Source organism: Eretmochelys imbricata, chromosome 2, assembly GCF_965152235.1.
Source record: "Eretmochelys imbricata isolate rEreImb1 chromosome 2, rEreImb1.hap1, whole genome shotgun sequence".
NCBI lineage: Eukaryota > Metazoa > Chordata > Testudines > Cheloniidae > Eretmochelys > Eretmochelys imbricata.
The window spans coordinates 220854010-220877585 of record NC_135573.1 but is presented as its reverse complement, the minus strand read 5'-3'; the positions used below and the strand labels follow the sequence as shown (position 1 = coordinate 220877585).

At 39.6% G+C, this 23576-nt stretch overlaps 1 protein-coding gene across 3 annotated transcripts in view; it reads right to left on the bottom strand.

The window, feature by feature from the left end:
* Positions 1 to 23576, bottom strand: part of SLC25A13 (solute carrier family 25 member 13) — a 127575-nt gene that overhangs the window by 68063 nt on the left and 35936 nt on the right. The window contains exons 3-4 of one of the 3 annotated variants that reach the window (XM_077808070.1): positions 16393 to 16535; positions 10183 to 10298 (exon numbers count right to left, since the gene is read on the bottom strand). The exons of 1 other annotated variant lie outside the window; for it this stretch is intronic. In XM_077808070.1, the coding sequence (XP_077664196.1) occupies positions 10183 to 10298; positions 16393 to 16535 (259 nt within the window). Of the gene's footprint in view, positions 1 to 10182; positions 10299 to 16392; positions 16536 to 23576 lie in introns of those variants that run through there. One more of the 3 variants, XM_077808071.1, reaches the window with a different exon arrangement.

The following is a 23576-nucleotide window of genomic DNA, read 5'->3' as shown; positions in this document are numbered from 1 at the left end:
ATTTTCATCCTCCCACCCTTCCTCACCCTGTTTGTGTGTCTTCTGTCCACTCTGGACAGGGCAATATCTTTGTTACATAACTGTACCTCTCTAGCACAATGGGACTCTAACCTCTGAGTGGGGTTCCTAGACGCTACTGTAATACAAATAATTAATTGGTTTAATAAAAAGAGCATCTTTTTATAGCCATCACCCCTGTGAAATCTAGCTACGATCTCAGACAAGCTGTCTCTTTCCTTCTCTTATATCTCCCTCCATAATAAAGATTCTGGACGCCAAATTATGCCTTGATTACACTTGTGCAAACCTTGTGTTTCCATTGAGTTTATACAGGCCTAACTATCAGTAACTTAAACAATTCTGTGTTGGTGCACATGAAGAAACAGAATCCAACTTGCCCTAAACCAAGCTGATCAGAATGATTGTGAACTGAGAGTAAATCGATTAAGTAAGAAGATGACATTTTTTATTTTCCAAAGTAGAACTCTTTATATTTATTTAAAAACAAAAAATATGCCACACCTCCAGTCACTAGACAATTTTAACTTTGGTGGTGCTATCAGGCATAGCTATACTTCCAAAAGGCTCAATAAAAAACAATCATGAAAAGGGTTCTTATATTAAAATGACAGCCTTAACTTATATCTAAAACATGTTTTGTTTAACTTAGCATGCATTCATCAAAAATGTGTTATAGAACACTTACAACCAAAACCAAAACCTACCACATTTACAGAATTGTCTAGAAACTAAATATCTATGAAAATAATGTCAAGGTCGCAAGCAAAAATTTAACATTTTGGAGATAAATATATGAGCAGTCTAACTTATACCCACTATTAATGACACCAGTCACAAATTGTGCAGAATCCTATATCAAACAATAAGAGGACTAACGGTCACTGAAAAATTACAGAGATCAGAACTGCTCCATTAGGATAGGTCTACATTGCAGACTCCTTATGGTGGCATGTAGAGTACAATACTGCACTCCCTCCTAACAGGGGTATAAGTAGCAGTGTAGTCTCTGAGGCACTGCTTAGACAAAGAAAGGCATGTCTGAACCCTTTTAGAATTTACCATATAGGTCTCTCTACACACCCAAGCAATGTCTCCCCGAGTCTACACTGCTATTTTTAGCAACGTAGCATCCCACTACCTCCCTCCCCACTTCCAGAGCCTATCCCCACTGTCTCCTCTCTGCCACAGCCGTTCACTGGTGCATACGGCTATATGGCAGTGTTGACACAGCCTGTTTATAACTGCAACGTGTAGCTACACATATGTTAAATATCACCATGGTGGTGTGCAGTGTAGACATGCCTTTAGAGAATAAAAGTAAGATTTTGCACTTGTAGCAATGCTATATGGCCCATAGTATCTAGACAAAAGTTGAAACAACGTTACATTATATAGGCGTAAGCAAACACAGCAGTCAAAGACAGTAATTCCTCACCAATTTGAGCTAATAACTTGGAGATCCATCACGTATTACTGAATATTCAAGTTAGTGAGTAAGTGAACAAACCACAAAGAGTCAGTTCTTTATTTTGATTATTCTAGAGGCCCCGATCAAAACTGGAGCACCATTGTACAAGATGATATACAAACAGGTAAAAGTACAGTCCTTGCAAGAACAGCTTCCATTCATAAAAAATAAGCATATTATGGCACATATCATAAAAATAATGAAATCTTGATCATACAAGCACTAACTACAGCACTCTGCTGTTAAAGCATTGGTCATTTAGGTGTTCTATAATGATTCTTAGTGTAATGACAAAGTATCAAAACAATACCATGCAAAGGGTACTCCGAATCTGTTACACAAGAGTTGCAGAAATAGTTAAATATATGTGAAGAGTTGTGTACAATTAGAATGCTTATGTGTACACAAGCTTATAAAGGCAGGCAGATAAATGAGCAGAAGTGCTGTTTGGTAACTTGTATCAATAATTAACATGTTCCTTGGATACGTGAACTGCCATAATTAATAACAGAAGATGTGTCCCACAATAAATACAGACTATATACTGATTGCACCTTCAGACAAAGGCTTGGAATGAGTTATTCAGTTCTGCAATTACACCCATCTAACAATTTCAGGGTCCTCCCTCTGCCCCCACCCCGCCCACACCCCCCGCCTCTAGTTCTGAGAGGAAAGGGGTTTTATTTTTAAACTGATACTGTGCAACTATCTTACAATCAACTCAATTTTTCCACAAAACATCTTAATATCCATTTGGAATCTGCATCAAATTGAAACATATAGGATTTTTTTTTACACTATAAAAGAATTTTACTGTATCCATGATCACTAAAACGATAAACTATTTATCAGTAGAGCTGTACGGGAACTAGAATTTCTGCTCCACAGGAAATTCCGTGGTTTTGAAACAAAATGTGAATGAAATCAAGAATTTAATATTGTTTTGGATCAACTGAAATGCTTCAATTTTTACTTTAATTTTTTATAATGTAAAATTAAACAAATTTCAAAACAAAAAGTTGTCTCAAGACAAAAACTGACACATTCATTTCTGAAAATGTTGAAACCAAATGTGTTTTTTTTCTGAAATTCATGCATTCTTGTAAAAAGGCTTGATTTCAACAACACAGCATTTTCTGATGGAAAAACCGGAAAATTTTCCAAGCAGTTCTATTTATCAAACTTTAATTCTGTCACCTGTTTATTTCTATTTTAGACATAAATGCACTAGTAATACCTATATCAAATTTAAGCTCTCAGAGTGTAGCTGACTATTCCAAAGCTCTGACATTAGGCATAATAACTTTATTATAACGAGGAGTACTTGTGGCACCGTAGAGACTAACAAATTTATTTAAGGTGCCACAAGTACTCCTCGTTCTTTCTGATGATACAGACTAACACGGCTACCACTCTGAAACTTTATTATAGTTAGCCTACTTGTATAAAATACAAATACTTTATCTGAAGGGAAACTATAGTATTATAAAAAACAAACAACTTTTATATTTACACTATCATAATTTTTCTGCATATTGCTCTATCATTTTATTTAGTTAATAGCATTCAACTAAGCCCGCAGAAATGTACACTCTTTGCGCCCTTGTTTTCTAGCATTACTGATTTTAATTGTTGGTCTTAAAGCACGGATCGACTCTATGCATCGTGGGTAAAGAACACTGTGCATGCAGTCTCCCCAAAATTTCAGTACAACTCTTCTGAGAGAGGAATTCATCTTTTGAGCATTTACAAGTAAACCAGCCAATTTATCAAATTTTGTTTGACAAACAGCAAGCAACAGGCAAAACCCTGGTCACACTGAAGCAACGGTAAAACTCTCAATGATTTCAAATCAGGTAAGGATTTTTCCCAAGGTGCTTAATATTTTTTTCCCAGATGTATTAAAAAGCTTCATATACACAAGATAATTTAACCTCACTGGAATACTCTATTAGCCCCCCCGCACACACACCCTCTCCCCCATCCTCTTGGCATTTGTTTATATCAGAGGTGCCCAATCTATGGCCCACCAGAAGATTTCATAACATCTGTGGCCTGCTTCAACACAACATACTAACGGCTGATTCATTAGCATTTTGTCATCATGTTTACATCATTGTAGCTTACACAAGTGTGTCAATAGACAATACATAGAAGCACCCTATCTAAATACATACGAAACAAGCTGAACTTAAAAGATAAATAAATACAGGTGACTTTAAATCTTATTAAAATTTACAGAATCTGTTTGGCCCACACCAGGTTGTGATTAGGTTTATGTGGTCCTCCTGTGTAATAAGGTTGGGCATCATTGGTTTATATGATTCATTTGAATATGCTCAAAAAAATCAATGTCATTTAATTTTTACAGTGTTTAGTACATTTTAACATAACATGCTTTGGCTTTATCATTACATGAAGGCAGATACAGTCTCTCAATTGCAGAGAATACTGATTTCATTAAGATGTCGTCATGTTGTATATGAAATTACGATTAAAAATAAATTCTATTACATGGCTTAAGATACAGTTGCAATAAAATCTTGCTTCATAGAAAAACGTTTTTCGGTCCTCTTCTATGGCTTTTTTGAAGTATAAAACTTTCAGAAGCCTATACTGAAACTAGCGAAGAGCATTCCTGCACTATAGAGAGGAGACAGAAGATTTAGTCTAGTCATTAAAGCCTAGATTTAGGAAAACAGCTAAACTTCTAAACCAGTGGTTCTCAACCTATTTACCACTGTGAGCCGCATATGCAGCTCTCTGTGTATTATGTCACAAGCAGCCCCCAGGTTGAGAACCACTGTTCTAAACTGGTTTCAGAGTAACAGCCATGTTAGTCTGTATTCGCAAAAAGAAAAGGAGTACTTGTGGCACCTTAGAGATTAACCAATTTATTTGAGCATAAGGTTTCGTGAGCTACAGCTCACTTCATCGGATGCATACTGTGGAAACTGCAGAAGACATTATATACACAGAGACCATGAAACAATACCTCCTCCCACCCCACTCTCCTGCTGGTAACAGCTTATCTAAAGTGATCACTCTCCTTACAATGTGTATGATAATCAAGTTGGGCCATTTCCAGCACACCCAGCTATGCCAGTGACTGGATGCGTGGACTTGGGCAAATCACATACCATCTTTTTATCTGTTTCCCCAAGTGTAAAATGTTTATAACTGTTACCGGCCTCTCACAGATGTTACAAGGCACTCAAATTAACATATGGAAGAAGAGAGGAAAAAGTTGCACAGAAATGAACATGTCTGAAAAGGACAATACAAGTTCTAAGTTTTGTTATTATAACACACAAGGCCCTTTCATTCACCCATTCAGAATCCAACATGGAGGTCATCAAATGGACTTAATTTTTAAATTTTGACATTTTTACCCAAGCTTCTAAACTTAAAAAAAAAAAAAAAAAAAAAAGCTAGATAGTATAGAATTTCAAAGAACTCTGACTCTTTAATGAGGCATTAAAATACTGTAATACAACAAAAAGGCAACACTGCTAAGTCTCTTAAACCCCTGGACTTACATTATCAGCTTTTATGTGCCTGTCAACACTCAACAGTAAGAAGCAATGGGTTGCTCTTTGCCTCAAATTTAAAAGCCAGCTAAACTTCCTTCCACCTTCCTGCTGAGAGTTTTAACTCCTTGCCAACTGTTGAAGCTTTGACACATCAGCAGCAGATAAATCTACAAAGTATGCAATGGCCTGATACAGTCTCAACCAGCCAAGAGCCAAAGCACGTTACTTCCCATTCCACAACTGCAGCCTCTAGAAATGACACATTAAAAATAATACCTTTTCGTACCATACTGCATGCAAGAAAACTCTTCTTTAAAACGAATTATACTTGGTTACCTTTGTTAGAGAGACTTATTTAAGTTACAATTTTGTTATGAACGTAAAGGCCCTTTGTTTTCAGTTTTTACTGATTTTTACTGAAAAATTTCAAGGTTTTATAAAAGCTATTTGGATTTTTACTGATTTTCACCCAAATTTTGGATCACTCAAGTTCACAAAAATACAGATTATGTTAAGAAATCCAATATATTACATTACATAGATGTTTATTTTAGTTATAAGTTAGTGTAAGTGTGAGGGTGTCTGTTAAAGTAAGACAATGTAATGGAAGATACACATGTGTACATGCCTCAGTGTGTGAGTGTATGTACCATTAACGTATAGTTCATTAAAAAACCACAGCATTAAACTGTTATTACCTTCAATACTTTTTCTTTTCTCTTTTTCTTTCCTCCCATATCCCAATATTAACTTCCATATTTACCTAGAAAATTGTCCAGTTAATTTTTTGTCTTGAACTTTCACCCATTTTTAAAATTTTTGTATTAAACATTAACATTTCCTGGGAATTTATCAAACATAATAAAAGCTAAACATGAAGGCCCTTTTATATACTTAAAACTTGAAGTGTAAAAAAGAAATTCTGTGGACAGTTACACAGTTTTCAATTATATGCCTAAACTAAGAAGGAAAGAAACGTTATCCGATGGCTAAAAAAAACTTTAAATTTTTCCAATGGTACATTAAGTTTTGGGGATTTTTTTTAATACTTTGCATCACTACAGCACCCAGAACAGTCCCATAACAGTGTACCAATATCCAGGCATATAACATTTAGACTAAACAAGCAACTGAAAAGCAAGTACATTATAGATTTCTGCACAAACATTATCAAGATCAATGTATCTGTGAAAAAGCCAGAGTTGGGTGACATGCATGGGGTATTCTATTTAGCAGAAAACACAATTACCCATTGGAAAACCCTAAATTATACTGAATATAAACTAGAATAGTCACAGTTTCCCTATTAGATAGCCAAACAATAACTCATCTAGATATGGTAAGATTACTTTTCAGCAGTCCAGATTAACTGTAATTTCCCAGCAGCAGCAAACTAGCTACGATTTATAATTATTGAGATACTACATTTATCAACAATCCTGCAGACATCAATTTCTTCTGCTTCCCAATGCTTAACCCTACAATTGAACACTATACAAACACCCAGTTCAAAATCTCCAGTGCCGACTCAAGGGCTTAATCTTGATCCCATTCAAATCAATCGATGTAAAACACTCATAATTAACTTTAACGGTGCAAGATCCAACCACTGAGTTGCAAAGTTATAATATAGTAGTGCAATAAATAACTTTTAAAGATCAACATTTTCATAATTTAAAAGAAAAAACGCTCACTTTCTCCTTATATCTTTACAATGGAAACCAGAAATTAAATTTATTTCCTTACCTGAAGGTCTTATATCCAGTGTATGCACTACTGTGCATGCAACATTCACTTCACCCTCCCACATCTCACCATTTGTTTTGGAAGAGAACATCCCAAAGCACTATGACAGGTTTCAGAGTAGCAGCCATGTTAGTCTGTATTCGCGAAAAGGAATACTTGTGGCACCTTAGAGACTAACAAATTTATTTGAGTATAAGCTTTCCTGAGCTACAGCTCACTTCATCGGATGCATTCAGTGGGCTGTCGCCCACGAAAGCTTATGCTCAAATAAATTTGTTAGTCTCGAAAGTGCCACAAGTACTCCTTTTCTTTTTGCCAAAGCATTATGTAGAAGTTGCAAATAAATATTTGCAACTTTTCCGCTCCTCTTCCAAATGTTAATTTGAGAGCCTTCCAACCTTGACAGAGTCCCTTTAAGAACTGCCACAAGACAAAGTTGAGCACAGAGCAGGGGTGGGCACACTTTTTGGACTGAGGGCCACATCATGGATATGGAAATTGTATGGTGGGCCATGAATGCTCATGAAATTGGGGGTTGGGGTGTGGGAGGGCTCCGGCTGGGGTTACTGGCTCTGGGGTGGGACCAGAAATGAGGAGCTCAGGGTGCGGGAGGGCACTCCAGGATGGGACAGGGGGTTGGAGGACAGGGGGGTGTGAGGGCTCCAGCTGAGGATGCAGACTCTGGTGTGGGGCCAGGGATGAGGGGTCTGGAGTGCAGGAGGGTGCTCCGGGCTGGGACCAAGGGGTTTGGAGGGCAGGAGGGGGATCAGGGCTGGGTATGGGGTGCGAGGGAGGGGGAATGTCAGGGGTGTAGGCTCTGGCGGCACTTACCTCAAGCAGCTCCCAAAGCAGCACCATGTCCCCCCTCCAGCTCCTATGCGGAGGCGCAGCACCAGCCAGGCAGCTCTGCACATTACCCAGTCCGCAGGCGCTTCCCCTGCAGCTCCCAGTGACCGCGGTTCCTAGCCAATGGGAGCTGCAGAGCTGGTGCTTGGGGTGGTGGAAGCGTGCACAGCCCCCTGGCTTCCCCTACGCGTAGGAGCCGGAGGGGGGACATGCCGCTGCTTCCGGAAGCCACATGGAGCCACGGGGTGTGGGGAAAGCCCCCGACCATGCTTCCTGGTGGGAACTCGAGGACCAGTTTAAAAGGTCTGATGGGCCGGATGCAGCCCGTGGGCTATAGTTTGCCCACCTCTGGCACAGAGGTTTCTTCATACAAAAGGGATGTCAACAGAGAAAAATTTCAAGCAGATAAATCCTTGAGTTTGAAATTGACCCACCCCTTTGCAAGCTCTTTTCTTACCATGAGTCACTAAGTCACTTATCATGAGTTCAATACTTTCCCTTGGAGTTGGAGAATCTACAACCTACAATAATGTCACTGAGAAATACGACAGGCCAATATTTTTAACTTTTAAACAAGAATCTTACATTTACATTTCCACATTTTATGCAAAGTTTGGGCTTTGTTCTCTTCAACACACCCTCTGATTCATTAAAAAAAAGTTATCAGATAACTACTTTCTATTTATTTGAATTGAAGCACTTTTTCCTTTTGAAATTCAATACTATACAGACTCTCATGCTGTGTAAAAACTAAACATAAACCCTGAGGAAACAACTGGGTTAAGGATAAATAAACCAATAAGAATTCAGTGTTAAAAAGTGGAACTAAACTGATTCAGTATCTGAGTACAGAGGAAAGAATTTTAGTTGTTTCAAGATCATTCACTAATGTTCCAAGCAAGTGGAGCTCTGAAAGAGGCAACAACCTGTAGGATCACAGGTATTCCATGAGCCTTTAGTTCTTTGGATTTGTTGAAACAATCAGTTTCACTATAGACAGGGATATTCTGTAATGTGTGTCTAAAGGGGATAACGCATGGTCAAATCTCTCTCTCTCTCTCTCTCTCTCTCTCTCTCTCTCTCAACACAAATACACACAGATTACATATTAGGCATAAAATATTTCCTTCACTGAGATTAAGGACAGTAGAACTTTTATTATTCGTTTGATTTGTTTAAACATTTTTAGTGCCCATTCTAAGCTCTGAGCACTCTGCAGCTGTTAAAACAAGTAATATTTCACACAGAGAACTAGATGTTTAATAAACTTAGAATACCAAAACACCTATAAACCAAAACATGTCTATGGTTTGCTCCACTGACTACAAGATCGAATGTGGCTTTATTCGCAAAAAGAAAAGGAGTACTTGTGGCACCTTAGAGACTAACCAATTTATTTGAGCATGAGCTTTCTGTGAGCTACAGCTCACTTCATCGAGCTGTAGCTCACGAAAGCTCATGCTCAAATAAATTGGTTAGTCTCTAAGGTGCCACAAGTACTCCTTTTCTTTTTTGCGAATACAGACTAACACGGCTGTTACTCTGAAACCTGTGGCTTTATTGTAAACATTTGCCTCAACAATGGCAATAGCAGATCTTCCCATTTTAAATGGAAAGGGAAGGATGGATGCATCTGTGGGTGAATGTTAAGATGAAACAAACGGTGCTTGCATTAAGGGGGTCACCATGCACTCAGTTCAGAAGAGACCAAGAACCACTGGCGTTCACCGATTGTTGTCTCAAACTGTTCACTCACTGACACTACTAAGAACAACGACATACTAATAATTGAGTGTATATAGTAACACAAAACTCTAAGTAGCAATTCTTTAAAAAATAAGAAAAACTTTCTGAAGTGCAGTCCACTCAGATTATTCGCAGCTGCTATTTGTGTATTTTTCTTCCAAACAGAATGGTAACATGCACCTAGGCAGGTGGCAACTATTTCTACAGATGTCAGAAGCTATCTATATAGTTGCTAAAAGTAAATAACCCCAGTGACCATGATGTAATGTGACAACTCCATAAGAAACACACGTGTCAATGTAAACCCCTCCCTCCCAAAGAACAGACCAGATTTTCAGTAGGGATAGTATCAGGTTTCTTACAGAAAAGTCTCACCAATGAAATTTTGAAAAATTAAAACAAAGGAAACCAACTTGAAATTAGCCAATTTAAACAAAAAAACTATTCAAATTAACTTTGAGCCATGGATCTCCTCAAATCCTCCTGCAGTTGGGGGTTGGTTGTTTTTTTGGGGGTGTGGTTTTACAATAATTGTGCACCCCACCCTCACCGTGCTATGTGAAAGACCCACACAAGCAAAGGAAGAAAGTGACTGACTCTACAGAGGAAACAGTGAAAAGGACTGTACACAAAGCGAAGACAAGTGCACAAAGTAAACTGAAAAAAAAAAAAATTATTTTGTTCAAATAGCTTTCAGTTATAAACACCCTAGTTGTTTCATATAATGATAGATAAAATATTTTCAGGCAAAAGTCTGATTTTTAAGTTGACCATGTCCCTTTAACTTTGTATATTTCAAAGCTCGAACATAGTAAGTCTTACCAAAAGTAACTTCTCCTTCGCCAGTTTTGTCAAACAGTTGAAAGGCCACCATGAACAATGCATCTGGAGCACAAAGGACTGATTCAAATGCCACAAATTCTTGAAAGGATATAAGCCTGCAAATAAGACAAGTAAAATGGCGTGAAACCAATTTACTCATAGAAAATGTAACTACAATTTAAACACAACCTATGCAAGGCTAAGCACAACTAAAGTGTTGACTGAACAATGGTACAAGATATTCTCAATGCAACATGTTGCAAAACATATTAGTACAAGGATTGACAACATGCTGTTACACCAGTGGATAGAAATAACTCTGGTGAGAGCGCAAAATCCTTTTTCACTAGCAATTCACAGCAGAGTGTAACATTACCAAACTAATTAGGTGCTTTTGAAAATCCCACGCAAGTGACTCAGGAGCATGAGTCCCTTTAACTTTCAATGGGACTAAGTCACCCAGACACTTTTCAAAAGCTCACCCTTTAAGACCTCAGTGCTGTCAATCATCTCAAAGGGGACTAAGCAAAATGTGTTCTCTGTATGCTAGTAACATACTAGTCACCTACTGCAGCCCTTGGATATTGCACACAATGCCACAATTCTTCAAATAGTAGCCTGGGTCACCTATCAAACCACAGGTAAGCGCCAAGAGAGCTGTTTATACAAGTTCACTAGTACACTCAGGTTCTACAGTGTATTCAAAGTGCAGAGATGCAAGCAGAAGAAGTATCTTTCCTCCACTCAATTCATACACAGTAATCAAGAACTAGGTGTATGAAAATCTCCTATTCTTCCTCTGGCATAATCTGCCAAGAGTCTGGTGGGTTCAGACTTCTCTGAGTTGTACCTGATGGACAAAGTAGGGGCTCAACATCTTCTTCTTGAGACTGTGGGAGATGCAGTTTCTTCAAACTTCCTCGGAAGCACCCATTGTCAGAGAAAAGATAAGGGACCAAATGATCCATTGGTTTGATCCAGTATGGCAATATGTACCCTTAAAACGTAACCAAGAGTTCAATTCTTCAAACCCAAAGTAATAAAGCGGTGTATTACTCTCGTATTTATTGTTTACAATCTAAGCAAAATAAATAGAACTGAAATTATTATTTTTCATTAATATTTGTTAGGTGTTGACAATGTACCGGATATTGAACAAGACAAAACGAAAATAGTTCCTGTCCCAAAGAGTATACAGCCTAAGCAGGATGGACAGAGTAGACGGAATGCAGTAAAAGCCCAGAGGAAGGAATATTAGATTTTTCTTTAATCATTACTTATATTGTAGTTCACTCACTTCTTGGTGGCATTGCAGAAGCAGCAATTCTTTAAAGGGGATTTCAATGAGAGAAAAAGGCATCTTGGAGAAGAGAGTAGGCAGGGCATTCATGCCTCAGGGAAGGCATGAAAAAGACTTTAAAATGGTTGTAAAAGAAAACCAGATAAACAGGTTTGAGACTGGCATCAATGGTGCAAGCAGGGATGGAGCAGATCTGTTTAGAAAACTCATTACGCATACTAGAAAGAAAAATATCCATGAATTCTACAGAAAACCCCAGCCCACAGCAGCAATGCTGGAATTTAGCAATGGAAATGCAGCTACTTTACATCCTTAAATAGTGAAACAAGCCCAAAACAAGGCATTGAAGGTAACAGCCAAACATCATGTTGGACTGGTTAATATATATAATATAAATAAAGCATGCAATGCTAGTAAGAGTATAGCAGTTACAGAACCTGACAAATCATAAGGAAACAGCACATCGCGCACACTTTCTGTGTACCAGACAAGGATTAATAAGATTCCAGGCATTGAAGGATGCAGCAGGAGTTTTTTTAATTTGGAACACCTTCTCTGTCAGTACTTCCAAGTAATAAAAACCCCTAATAAGTCTGAGATAGATTATTGAAATAACCTACATACATTTTTTAAAAACAATTATTCATGGTTATGGGAAGACTTTAAGTGTACCAATGTGATGTTCTAGCTAGATATTACAGAAGAGACATTAATATCTGCTGTGCCAGCTGAATTCAAATTAACCCAATTTTTACATGTTAATTAAACCAGCTATTTTCTTCTTATTGTATTTTTGCTCCTAAAGCAGACTACCCTACTAGTGATTCCCAACAGATCTACTCTAACAACAATGACGTATTCATTTACTTCTATTATGACCATACAATACAGTAACTGAGCAGTAATTTTTCACAGTCAATTACACGTGGTTCTTAATGCTTAAAGATGCTGCAATAATGTGTACTACATAGCCATATGCTTAAAGCTCTATACTGCACAAGGCCAGTTGCCTGGGTAACACATTTTCTTTCTGGTTTAGCATAACCCTTCATTGAATATCATTAGGTGTCATTAAACAGCAGATATTAACATGAACTTCAATACACTACTTAAGTTATTTTACCTACATAAATAGGTATTCATTTATAACATGAAAGCCCACATAGAGAAAATCCTAATAGTCCTGTATTTTAACAATGCAAAGAGAAAGTACTAAAATGGTTACAAATTATAAGTCAAGCATGCAGATATCTTATTTAACTGGTTAAAATCTGTCTCCAAACACCCTACCCCTATTAACATTGGCAATTCTGTTTTATAACTTATTCAGGAAAGAATGAAATCCTGAATTTTAACACCCATACACAGTAGTTACAAACCAAATCCACCCACTGGGTTTGGTTCATCAAGAACACAATTTACTGCCTCCCTATCTATTTATCCAAGCTTTTATATTGGTGGTCATAGCTGTAGAATCTGAGTCCCAAGCAGATGTAATGCTTTCCATCAGAAAAGTCCACATGCAATCATGAAAGGGAAAAGCCATTACCTACCATAATAATACATACAAATCCAATGATGAAGAGGTTTCTTATGTAATCAATGCATATGTTTTACTCTGTCAGCAATTTAAGTATGATAACATAATGAGACACAAATTGAAGCTATATCTATTATTTTATGCTCTAACCTAAGTAAACTAAGTACAGTGTAAATTGGTGCATTAGAGATAAATTTATATCCAAAAATAATGGAAAATGTTGGCATTTCCAAGTGTTATTTTTGAATGGTTTGTCCTTTCTAAAAATAAAGCACATAGTATTTCTCAGTGAAGTGTGTTAGTTACTGCAGTCCAAAATAACTGAGATATAAAGTAAATACTTATTTTGTTAGACAGGCATTTAAAGTACAACAGCACACAAAAATACATTATGTTAAAGGAGGCAGAATGAGTAACTCCTGGACTGCTGCGTCAATGACATCCCTTGGTATATACCAAGGTATTGTTGGAAGATATTTGTAATCCAATCTAAGCAAGTCCAATTATTTTATAATTAAGAAGAGGAGGGATCAGTTGGAAGAACTCTTTCACAGGATCCCCTTGCATAGACACATTGTCCTGATGTGAGGACATGACTTTCTCTGCATGAAAAAGGGGGGATCCACAATAGGCCAGGGCTGTCTTTGTGGAAACCGTGGATCTTTGCTGCACCAGCGGCAGCATCTGTGGTAACCCTCAACTCCTTTATTCCTGGCAGGGCAGCTCCACAACAAGAGAAGTCTGTCCATGGTTGCAACTGGGGAGATCCATGTAAAAGACAATACAGTCTTAGCCTGCACTCTCTTTTCCAACTAAATTCTGGGGGAAGCAGGGGACAACATGCATCCCCCAGAATCCTATTTCTTCTGTCCAGTCCACCCAGTCTCCACGATGCAAAGCACATGCCACAGGATCCAGAGCTGAAGGGACAGTACCAAAGAGTTACCTGAGCCTCCCCATCTGCACAAAAGGGGAAAAAAACCAGTGTGAAACTCTGTGCCCAGATCTCAGGGTTGCGGGGGGAGGAGCACACTAAGAGCCTCCCCAACTCTGAGGTAAAAAGTCCTTAGCAACCAAGATGTTTCTGCTACTGAGTCAGGAGCTGCTTCATGGTCCTCCTTGTCTGTCTGTCTGAGCATCCACCATGGTAGTACTGAAGCTTCTCTCAGTAAGAGTGACTGCACTTGGCCATCCTGAGGGCCAGATGGTCTTTAAGACTGGAGTGAGGCCTAGAGGCAATGGAATGGCTGCCACAGTATCTCTAGAACACATTTAGGTGAGCATCCACAACCTCTGCACTTGCATATTTCACAGCAATTAAAAAATACACCAACATTAATTCACAATTCCTCCTGCAAGGTACATTCCCTGTAGATGGCCTGTGTTATACAGGAGGTCAGATGAGATGATCGATGGTCCATTCTGGACTTAGAATCTATGAACATTCATCAGTCACCCAAAAGCCTGAGCTAGCAAGAGCAGCCTTGCATTTTTCCCCAAAGCTTGCAGATCTGGGCTTTGAAAGAATGCCAGGATGGAGTGAATTTCAGAAGAGGAGACCACCTGTTGCCAGTGCTAGAGAATTTAACTACAGGAACCAAAAGCAAGAGTGAGCCAAGTAAAACATGATTGCTTCAGGTTGGAGATCACGGAGAACTTCAGTCATCATCAGAATGATGCACGAATGCCTGGGTACATGTGGCAGAACAATCCTGTGACAGGGTGCTACAGGGACGTATCAAATCCTTTTCACTTTCTGAACCTCCTCCATTCTTTCATAGAGTGATATAACAACTAAGACTAGAAAATTCAAGAGATTCTCCAAAGACACGCTAAGGGCATGAAAATCCTCAGTGACTGGCTGTTGCTACTGGATGCAGAGAGAAGCACCATCCACTCTAGATTAGTAGCCATTGAAACACAAGCACAAATACCTACATTAAAATTAATGCAAAACTCCAGTAGCGAAAAGGCAATATAACATAGGGTCACGAAATCCCAATTTGGTGATGATTTAACAGAGGCTACAGCTGTAATTTTGCTATCTGTGGCACCAGCCTCCACTAAGGTAGGATAAAGTTATGTATTATACTCACAATCTTCCTGTTACAAAATGGCTTTGAAGATCCACAATGTAGAAAAAGCAGCCTTAAAACACCAAACGAAGAGAAGAGTGGTGGAAGCCTGGAAAGGGTTTATCATTTCCAGTTATAATCCATTTAAAGCCATCCTCACCACATTATAGTTATGTAACCTTTTAAAGAATTCCTTCCCAGAGATCGCAATCATCACGTTAACTTGTCTGCAAGGTCCATAGTGCCTAACCACAGGAGGTTTGCGAGGTTAAGTCGGGCAGGAGAAAGGGCACAAAAATGAACATGAAAGCAATTGGTTGTATGTGTTCATGCTGGAAAGAGTATGCATTTTCTATTCATGCTTCATTTTTATATTTTACTCCCTACTACATACATCGTTCTTCACTTTTTTAAACCCACAACTATGGACTTAAGGACGTTAAGTTCTTCTAAAGACAGTGTAAGGCAGAGTCTGAAAAATCTATTCACCTAGTGTGAGGCAGCAGCTTGCCTGGGCAAGTATCAACAGCAGAACCTATGATTGCATTACAAAACAAAAAAGGGGGGAGGGATAACCTTGATTGTTGGCCAAGTCAACCTTCTAAATGTGACTCTAAAAGCTGCATAAATGCTGTCTTCCCAAGTCTGCCAACAGACTGCTCCAAACCCTTGATTGCTGCTCAAGAGATCTGCTCAGCAACAGCAAAACCAGATCAGAGCTTTGTAAGTTTTCACTAGTATTATTCAGAACCATGTAAGGAAAAGCAAAGGTGTCTGTTGCTTTGGTCAGACCTTCTCTCTCTCCCCCACCCCCTCCTTCCCCCCCACACCTTATTTTATTTGGTCACCAAGATCTAAAAAAGAAGAAAAAGGGAAAGGGAAAGAAAGGAGTGACAAGAGCAAGAGAGGTTTATTAAATTTAAAAAAATAGTTTAGTAAATATAAAGGTGATTAGCAATATGACAATTATGTACAGTGCATAATAGAGTATAACTGTTTGAGTCTTTTAACTGCAGAGATTCAGACAGTGTTTTTCACTCCAGCTGTAGGCTTATTGCTTGGGCTGACACATTCTAGATAAATTTTTCAAAGTGCTCTCTGCTTGTTACACTGTGGTGGATATTGAAGGCTTGCTTGTCTCTTTGAATTGGGAGTTTTAGGTCAGGTACATGAGCAGTTTCTCAAAGTGCTATTCAATACAGGTGAATGAACAGTGGTGAGATAAGATTCTCTTAAAAGAACAGTTTATATACTTTCTAAACTCATTAAATTAGAATGAAAAACACAAGACATACCCATCCTTAGTCTGATCCACCACACCTCCCAGGAGCTGCACAGTGTTTGGATTGGGCACCCCAGCTCCAATTATTCCCAGGTACCGCGTGATAAAGTCATTAGGAGACATGAAAAATTCTCCATTTTTTTCAACACTTGCATACTGTAAAACAAAAAAAAGAGAATATTTGTCTCAGATGAATTCGTCTCTAAATTGATATTTTTTGGCATTTCAGCAGCATCCATTGGCTCATGTTAAGGATCAGGGCCACTGTGTTCCACATATACATACTAACAGACAATTCCTGCCCAGAAGAGTTTACAATCTACATTAAAACAAGATGTAACAAGTAAATGAAACAGACAATTGAAGGGGGTAGGGAAGATAGAAGAGAGTAACACAGACAGGAATACATTAATCAAAAGCATAATAAGCAGGGTTCAAGTCAAAAGATACAAAAAACCCAACAATACTAACAATATTAGCAATTCTTATACATTTAACTTAAAAATAGCATATAATTCTGCAATAAGGTCTTGATTCAGGAAGACACTTATGAAGCATATGTTTAAAATGACTTCCATTGGACTTAAGAATGTGCTTTAATGATCTTCCTAATTAAGGATGATTTCCTGAACCAAGTCTTAAGTGTTTTGCCCAACAGCGAGATAGTATATGGTATTCTAGGCCCAAGGAGATGCAAATGGCTCTTGTTTATTTTTTTTATTCCTTAATTTGCAAAAGCTACAAAGTACATTAAGAGTGTACTACAGGTACAAAACAAGGTTTAAAAACATGCAAATGATCAGTATGTACAAAAAAAACCCAACAAAGTAACCTTGGACAGTCTCCAAGGGTATGCATAAATCTTAGATCATTATTTCATTTCCACCTTCCCAGGCACAGAAATATGCATTAGTTACTAATATCTCACCATTTTGGCATATAAACTTTGGACTACTGAGCGTACTAAAACAACTCTGTCCCCAAAGAGCATTTGCCAACAAATGGAAAGAAAAGCAACCAGTCAGTCATACTCAGGGAAAGCCTGCAACCTATGGTGCTTCCTTTCAGCCATCTTCCACAGATAAATCCTCCCGTGTGTAACAGAACATGACAAAAAGTCTTTAGCCTGATCCTTGTCATAAAAGCATATCCCTAATTAGTCTGAGTTTAGTCAGATACTGTACTGTGAATATTCTTCTTTTTTCAGTGAGTCATTTTACTAGCATAAGGAACATTGTTCTCTTATTTAAGATTTAGCCTTTTGTTTTTAAAAACTCTTTCATGGTTTATTCATGTAAAAGTTATAAGTCTTAATGAAATAACGACTGTCCTGGAGAATACTGAACCAACAGCAGGAATACTTAAATAGGATTTATGCAGAAAGATTGGAAATATAAATAAGAGGATAGAAATTAGTAAGGGCCTGATTTTTCCACATCTATTTATGCGGTGTTATATCTTACGCTTTGCCTACAGAGAGAAATTGACCAGCATAGCTATTCCAGTATAATTTAGCTATTCCAGTATAACACCTCTGTGAGGACACTATTCTGGAATAAATTATTTTGTTCCAGAATAACAAACCCTTCCCGCCCCCACCGCACTCCGCCCCACAAAACCAAAATGCCTGTGACGAAAAGAACAAGAAAAGCAATAATAAACATGCCCTAATTGTATTGGCCTACCTCCCCCACCCCCCACAAAAAGTCACCTGGCATTACTGTATTTATTATCTTCCTGTGTAGGTTTGACAAGAGTATATTTCCTTTCCCTGTGCAATGCTGAACTAAGCACAGAGTCTCCAAAAGAAAATATATATATATAAAAAGAAATCAAGAACATAGAAGTGGAGACCTCATGCATTTAAAAACAGGAGATCCAGAGCTCCCAAACAGCAGCCGAGGAAGAGACACCAAGGACTTTATCCCCTTCTTTATGTTTCTGTTAACATGCGGCACACCACCTGTGCAACAGCACTAGTAATCGCCAAACAGACGAGCCTCAGGAGATCCCAAGCAATGGGGTCCAAGTACTTTGACATTAAAAATAATATTTCAGCTACAAGATTTCCTCTCCTTTTCACCACTGTGTCCCCTACCCTTCCCCAAATACGTTCATGCCTCCGATCTAGGCAATTTTGTGTCAATATGCAACATGTATAAAAAGGTAAATATGGCCTTATTCCTCAAATCAGCTATAAAAAGTTTTAGGGGGAAAATAAGTTTAACTCAATGGTAAAGGAAAAATCTAGGCAGTATTTATGACACCATATGTTTGCTTCAAGGAAAACAGATCTATATCAGGAAAACAAACGTGCTGAACAGGAAAGAAACTTGCTAATTGCTTTTTTTTTTTGTGGGATGATAAAACATTGCTAGAACTCCCCAAAGCGCATTCCCCACACTGAAGTAATAAAATAAATTAGGTGTCTATTGCTATTTTGTGGCATACTTCAAAGACATGCATTTTGTTTTACATTGCCGTTCCTCTTACAGGGAAAGGAAACCACCATTTCTCAGTTCACAGAGCCCCACTGGTGCCTGCTGAGTACTGTTAGGTTTACTCTAGCTATCTCCACTTTGGCATCCTTCTGAGAGTTAGCAGTATGTGGATTTTTTTCCAATTCTATACAAGTACAGTAATGTCCGCAAGGTAAGTGTTCTGCATTGGCAAAAATCATACGAAAAACAGACTAATTTACTTACATTGGCGCACATATGCTGGTTGACGTTATGGGATTTATATTGCAATAGATACTTATTTTTAAAGCAAGCTCACTAGCCGAGATGCTGGGAGGAATTTCCAATTGTATAAAAACTAGCAGATCCATTTATTTCAATGTAATCTCTTGCAAGAAAACAATCTTTAAGGATCCCAGACTCAAAAACTTTTAACACAACTGTTATTGAGAAACAAATCAAATAAATCAGCCAGTCTATCTTCTATATTTCATTTTTTCTTCCAGGCTGACCCCCTGCTAGGACACTCAATAACAGAAAGCAGCACAGGGTTTCAGTGTTCCCATTTCTTGTCACTGTGATTTACTCGCATATTTGAAATCCAATCACGTATTCTGCACTACATATAGAAAATGACCTTGAAAAATGTCAACTTGCTCATTTTTGACTAAAGTCTAATCTCTTAGGGGTTATGGTAAAACAGCTACAAAAAGTAGAGTTACTCTTGGAAATTATCATAACAAAAGAAAAAACATCAGTTCTACTGGGTTTTGGAACAGAGGCATGGAAAAAACATGGTCCTTCACAATCATCTCTTTTCTCCACTTTGGCAATTATACCCACAGAGAATTTGATCTAATACAATAGTACTTAACACCTTTTCGGTTACTTACTTCCATACATTTCAGATTGTAAAGTATTAACCAGTTCAGCCACATTTTTAGAAATGGTTTACAAACATTTTACTGGGACCTTGGTTTGTTTTTTTAATTAAAAATGGCAAAATGGATTATAAGCAACTAAGGATTTAGACTGGGTTATGTGAAGCATTTAATTTGATAGCTATATTTATTTCTACATTGTATGTAATATTATAGTATGTTATTTTGGCAAAGATTTTTTTTAACTCAAGTGCAATAGGGAAAAATTGCTGTTAAATTATATTCATAAATACAGATCCATCAATCTTGAGAGACAACTGGATTGGCCCCACCAATTACATTCACATGAGGCAGCTTAATTAACATTTGTGGCCATAACTTGTCCTTAATACAGTATAACTGTGTGATGCACCCACTCTCTCCCATCTCAGTGACTGGTGTAGCACTTTCTGCATTACAGTGAGCAAAATATTCAGATCATTTTTCACTCCTGAGACCACTGAACTATCTACTTTACTTTCCAGTCTAATAGAGGAAGGTGCAGGTGAGGAGTAGAAAGGTGGGAGGAGGTGAGACAATTTGCTATTGTGCTTAGCATGGTTCTCTGTGGCCCCTCAGATTCTTGGCCTCAAGCAGCTGAAGGCAACCAACATGATGAAGTTAATCTTCAGAGGCACAGTTAGGAAGGATGCTTGTGTACATGCCGTAGAAGAATTTCACACTGTTCTGAGAAAACCAGTCTAATATTTTCCAAAAGGGAGAGTCTTCTCTCTGTGGACCACACTTCTTCTCCCCACTCTTTACTCTTGAGGGAATTCTGCACCACTGCACAATGCAGAACTTTACAGAAATTAACATTGTGCGTGCAGAATTTCCTTTCCCCCACATAAAAGGCCTGCAGTGCTGCTAGCTGCCACTAGACTCAGCAGAACCCAACTTGCACATAGAAGACACTGCTGAGGGGAGAGGGAGAGAGCTAGAGGGTTCCTGGCAGCTGCAGTTCCCAGCATGCCCTGAGGGAAGGAGAGTGTGCTGCACAGGAAACTCCATGCAAGCCTGGAACCGAGCATCAGGCTATTTCTTCCTCTGGATCTTTGGGCTCTGCGGGGTTGGGAGGAGTGCAGGTATCTGGGCTGTGAGGAGGGGCGGGGCAGCTGGGGGGAGGGATTGTGGGTGTCTGGCTCCCTGGTTGGGCTCTGGGGGTGGAGGGGCAGAGAAACAGGAACTGGGTTGTCATCGGGGTTTCTTTAACTCTCTACTCCTGGGACAATGTTTGTGTGTGTATGTATATTGTTACAGACATACCTGTTGACAGTATTTATAGTGTCATAATTTATTTCAAAATAACTGAAACTGGTGTGATTATGTAGTGTTATTTTGACAAATAAAATTTGCAGAATTTTAAAATATTGTGCGCAGAATATTTAATTTTTTGGCGCAGAATGCCCCCAGGAGTAACTCTTGCAATAAAAGTCATTGGAATCCTTCTGGCCTGGCTCCTCTATTTGTTCTTGCTCCTCAAAGGAGCACAAGAACACCTCCCATAAGGCCAGTTCTCCTGACAGATACCAGTTTTGAGACAGTCTTTTATGACTCAGTTTTCATAACTGAATGTCTAGCTTCAGGTGCATAAGTACACAGATGGGAAACTATATCCCCCCATTTTCCCCGCAGTTATAATTCACAAGAGTCTACAATGAGCTCATGAAGTTGGGTAGAATTTAGTATGGTATTAGATCTTTATCTTTCAACACCTTTGCAAAAGAAGGTAAGATTCAAGAAGTCACCCCATTGTACCACCTCCCCCACTCTGACAATCTAAATTGATCTGAAGGGAAAACTTTCCTACACATCCATATTCTCCCTGCTCGTTACACATTTCTACTTTTCTCCATTGGGGAGCACTAGCTATACACTGCTATATTCACTGTACCATTAAACCCTTAGGGCAGAGGTGGGCAAACTACGGCCCGCAGGACTGTCCTGCCCAGTCCCTGAGCTCCTAGCCCAGGAGACTCACCGCTGGCCCCTCCCCTGCTGTTCCCCCTCCCCCGCAGCCTCAGCTCACTGAACTGCCGGCACAATGCTCTGGGCTGCGAGCTCCTAGGGCAGTGCAGCTGCAGAGCCCGGCCTGACCTGGTACTCTGTGCTGCGCGACTCCCTGTCCTGGTGCAGCTGCGCCACCAGCCACCGGTGCTCCAGGCAGCGCAGTGGGGGGGGGATAGAGGGCAGGGGAGTTCGGGGGGTGGTCAGGGGCGGGGGTGTGGATAGGGTCGGGGAACAGGGGGGTTGAATGGGGGCAGGGGTCCGGGGGGGGCACTCAGGAAGGGTTGGATGCCGCGGCGGGGGCACTCAGTAGCTGGAGTTGCAGGGGCAATCGGAGACAGGGAGACAGGGTGGTTGGATGCGGCAGGAGTCCGGGGGAGGGGGTGGGGGGCAGTCAGGAAGGAGACGGGGGTTGGATGGAGCGGCAGGGGGCAGTTAGGGGTGGTGGGTCTGTGTGCGGTCAGGAAGAAGGGGTGGTTGGATGGGGCAGGGGTCCCAGGGGGCAGTAAGGAAGGAGAGGGGAGGTTGGATGGGGCAGGGGGTCTGGGGGCAGTCAGGGGACAGGGGGTGGATGGAGCATGGGTGGCTGAGGGCAGTCAGGGGGCAAGAAGCAGGGAGGGGTCGGATAGGGGGCAGGGGCCGAGCCATGCCTGGATGTTTGGGGAGGCACAGCCTCCCCTAACAGGCCCTCCATCCAATTTCCGAAACCCGATGTGGCCTTCAGGCCAAAAAGTTTGCCTGCCCCTGCCTTAGGGCATTTACTGTAAAAAAACTTATTGTGGTGATCACAGCCTAAGACTACAATCCACTAAAACACTTCAGCACAGACTTAACTTAAAGCATATGAGAAGTCAGAGTGAAATCAGTGAGACTAGTCTCATGCTTAAGTGCTTTCCTGGATCAGAAACTATAGAAAAGGTAGCAATGTATTTCACAATCTCCTTTTTTCAGATCCCCTTTTTACTTTAAAAAGAAAAGGAGTACTTGTGGCACCTCAGAGACTAACAAATTTATTTGAGCATAAGCTTTCGTGAGCTACAGCTCACTTCATCAGATGCAATGTCTGATGAAGTCAGCTGTAGCTCACGAAAGCTTATGCTCAAATAAATTTGTTAGTCTCTAAGGTGCCACAAGTACTCCTTTTCTTTCTGCAGATACAGACTAACATGGCTGCTACTCCGAAACCTGTTTATTATGAAGCAATCAGAGGTGTTCCATAAATTCTGTTGCAGTGCCCGAGGCCTTACTGAAGTCAAGATATGACACATCTACCACTTCCCCCCATCCACAAGGCTTGTTACCCTGTCAAAGAAAGCTATTAGGTTGGTTTGACATGATTTGTTCTTGACAGGCCATAGTGACTATTAATCACCTTATTATCTTTTAGGTGTTTGCAAACTGCTTGATTACTGGTCTGTATCACCATATATTATAATAGGGGCTGGAAGAGTTTTGTTCACCACTAAGAGAGGGAAGGTCTCAGGTAGCCATGTAAGGGGAAAAAATTTGGGCCACAACTGAAGGAGATTCCTTCTCCCTTGAAATAGGAAGCAACATCGGGGAGAATCAGAGCTTCCATGGTTTCCCAGCTATGGCAGTTTCAGGCTAGATGAGTACTTGGGTGGATGGGTCATTACACAAAGTAACAGGTTTCAGAGTAACAGCCGTGTTAGTCTGTATTTGCAAAAAGAAAAGGAGTACTTGTGGCACCTTAGAGACTAACCAATTTATTTGAGCATGAGCTTTCGTGAGCTTCTGCTCACTTCATCGGATGCATACTTTGGAAACTGCAGAAGACATTATATACACAG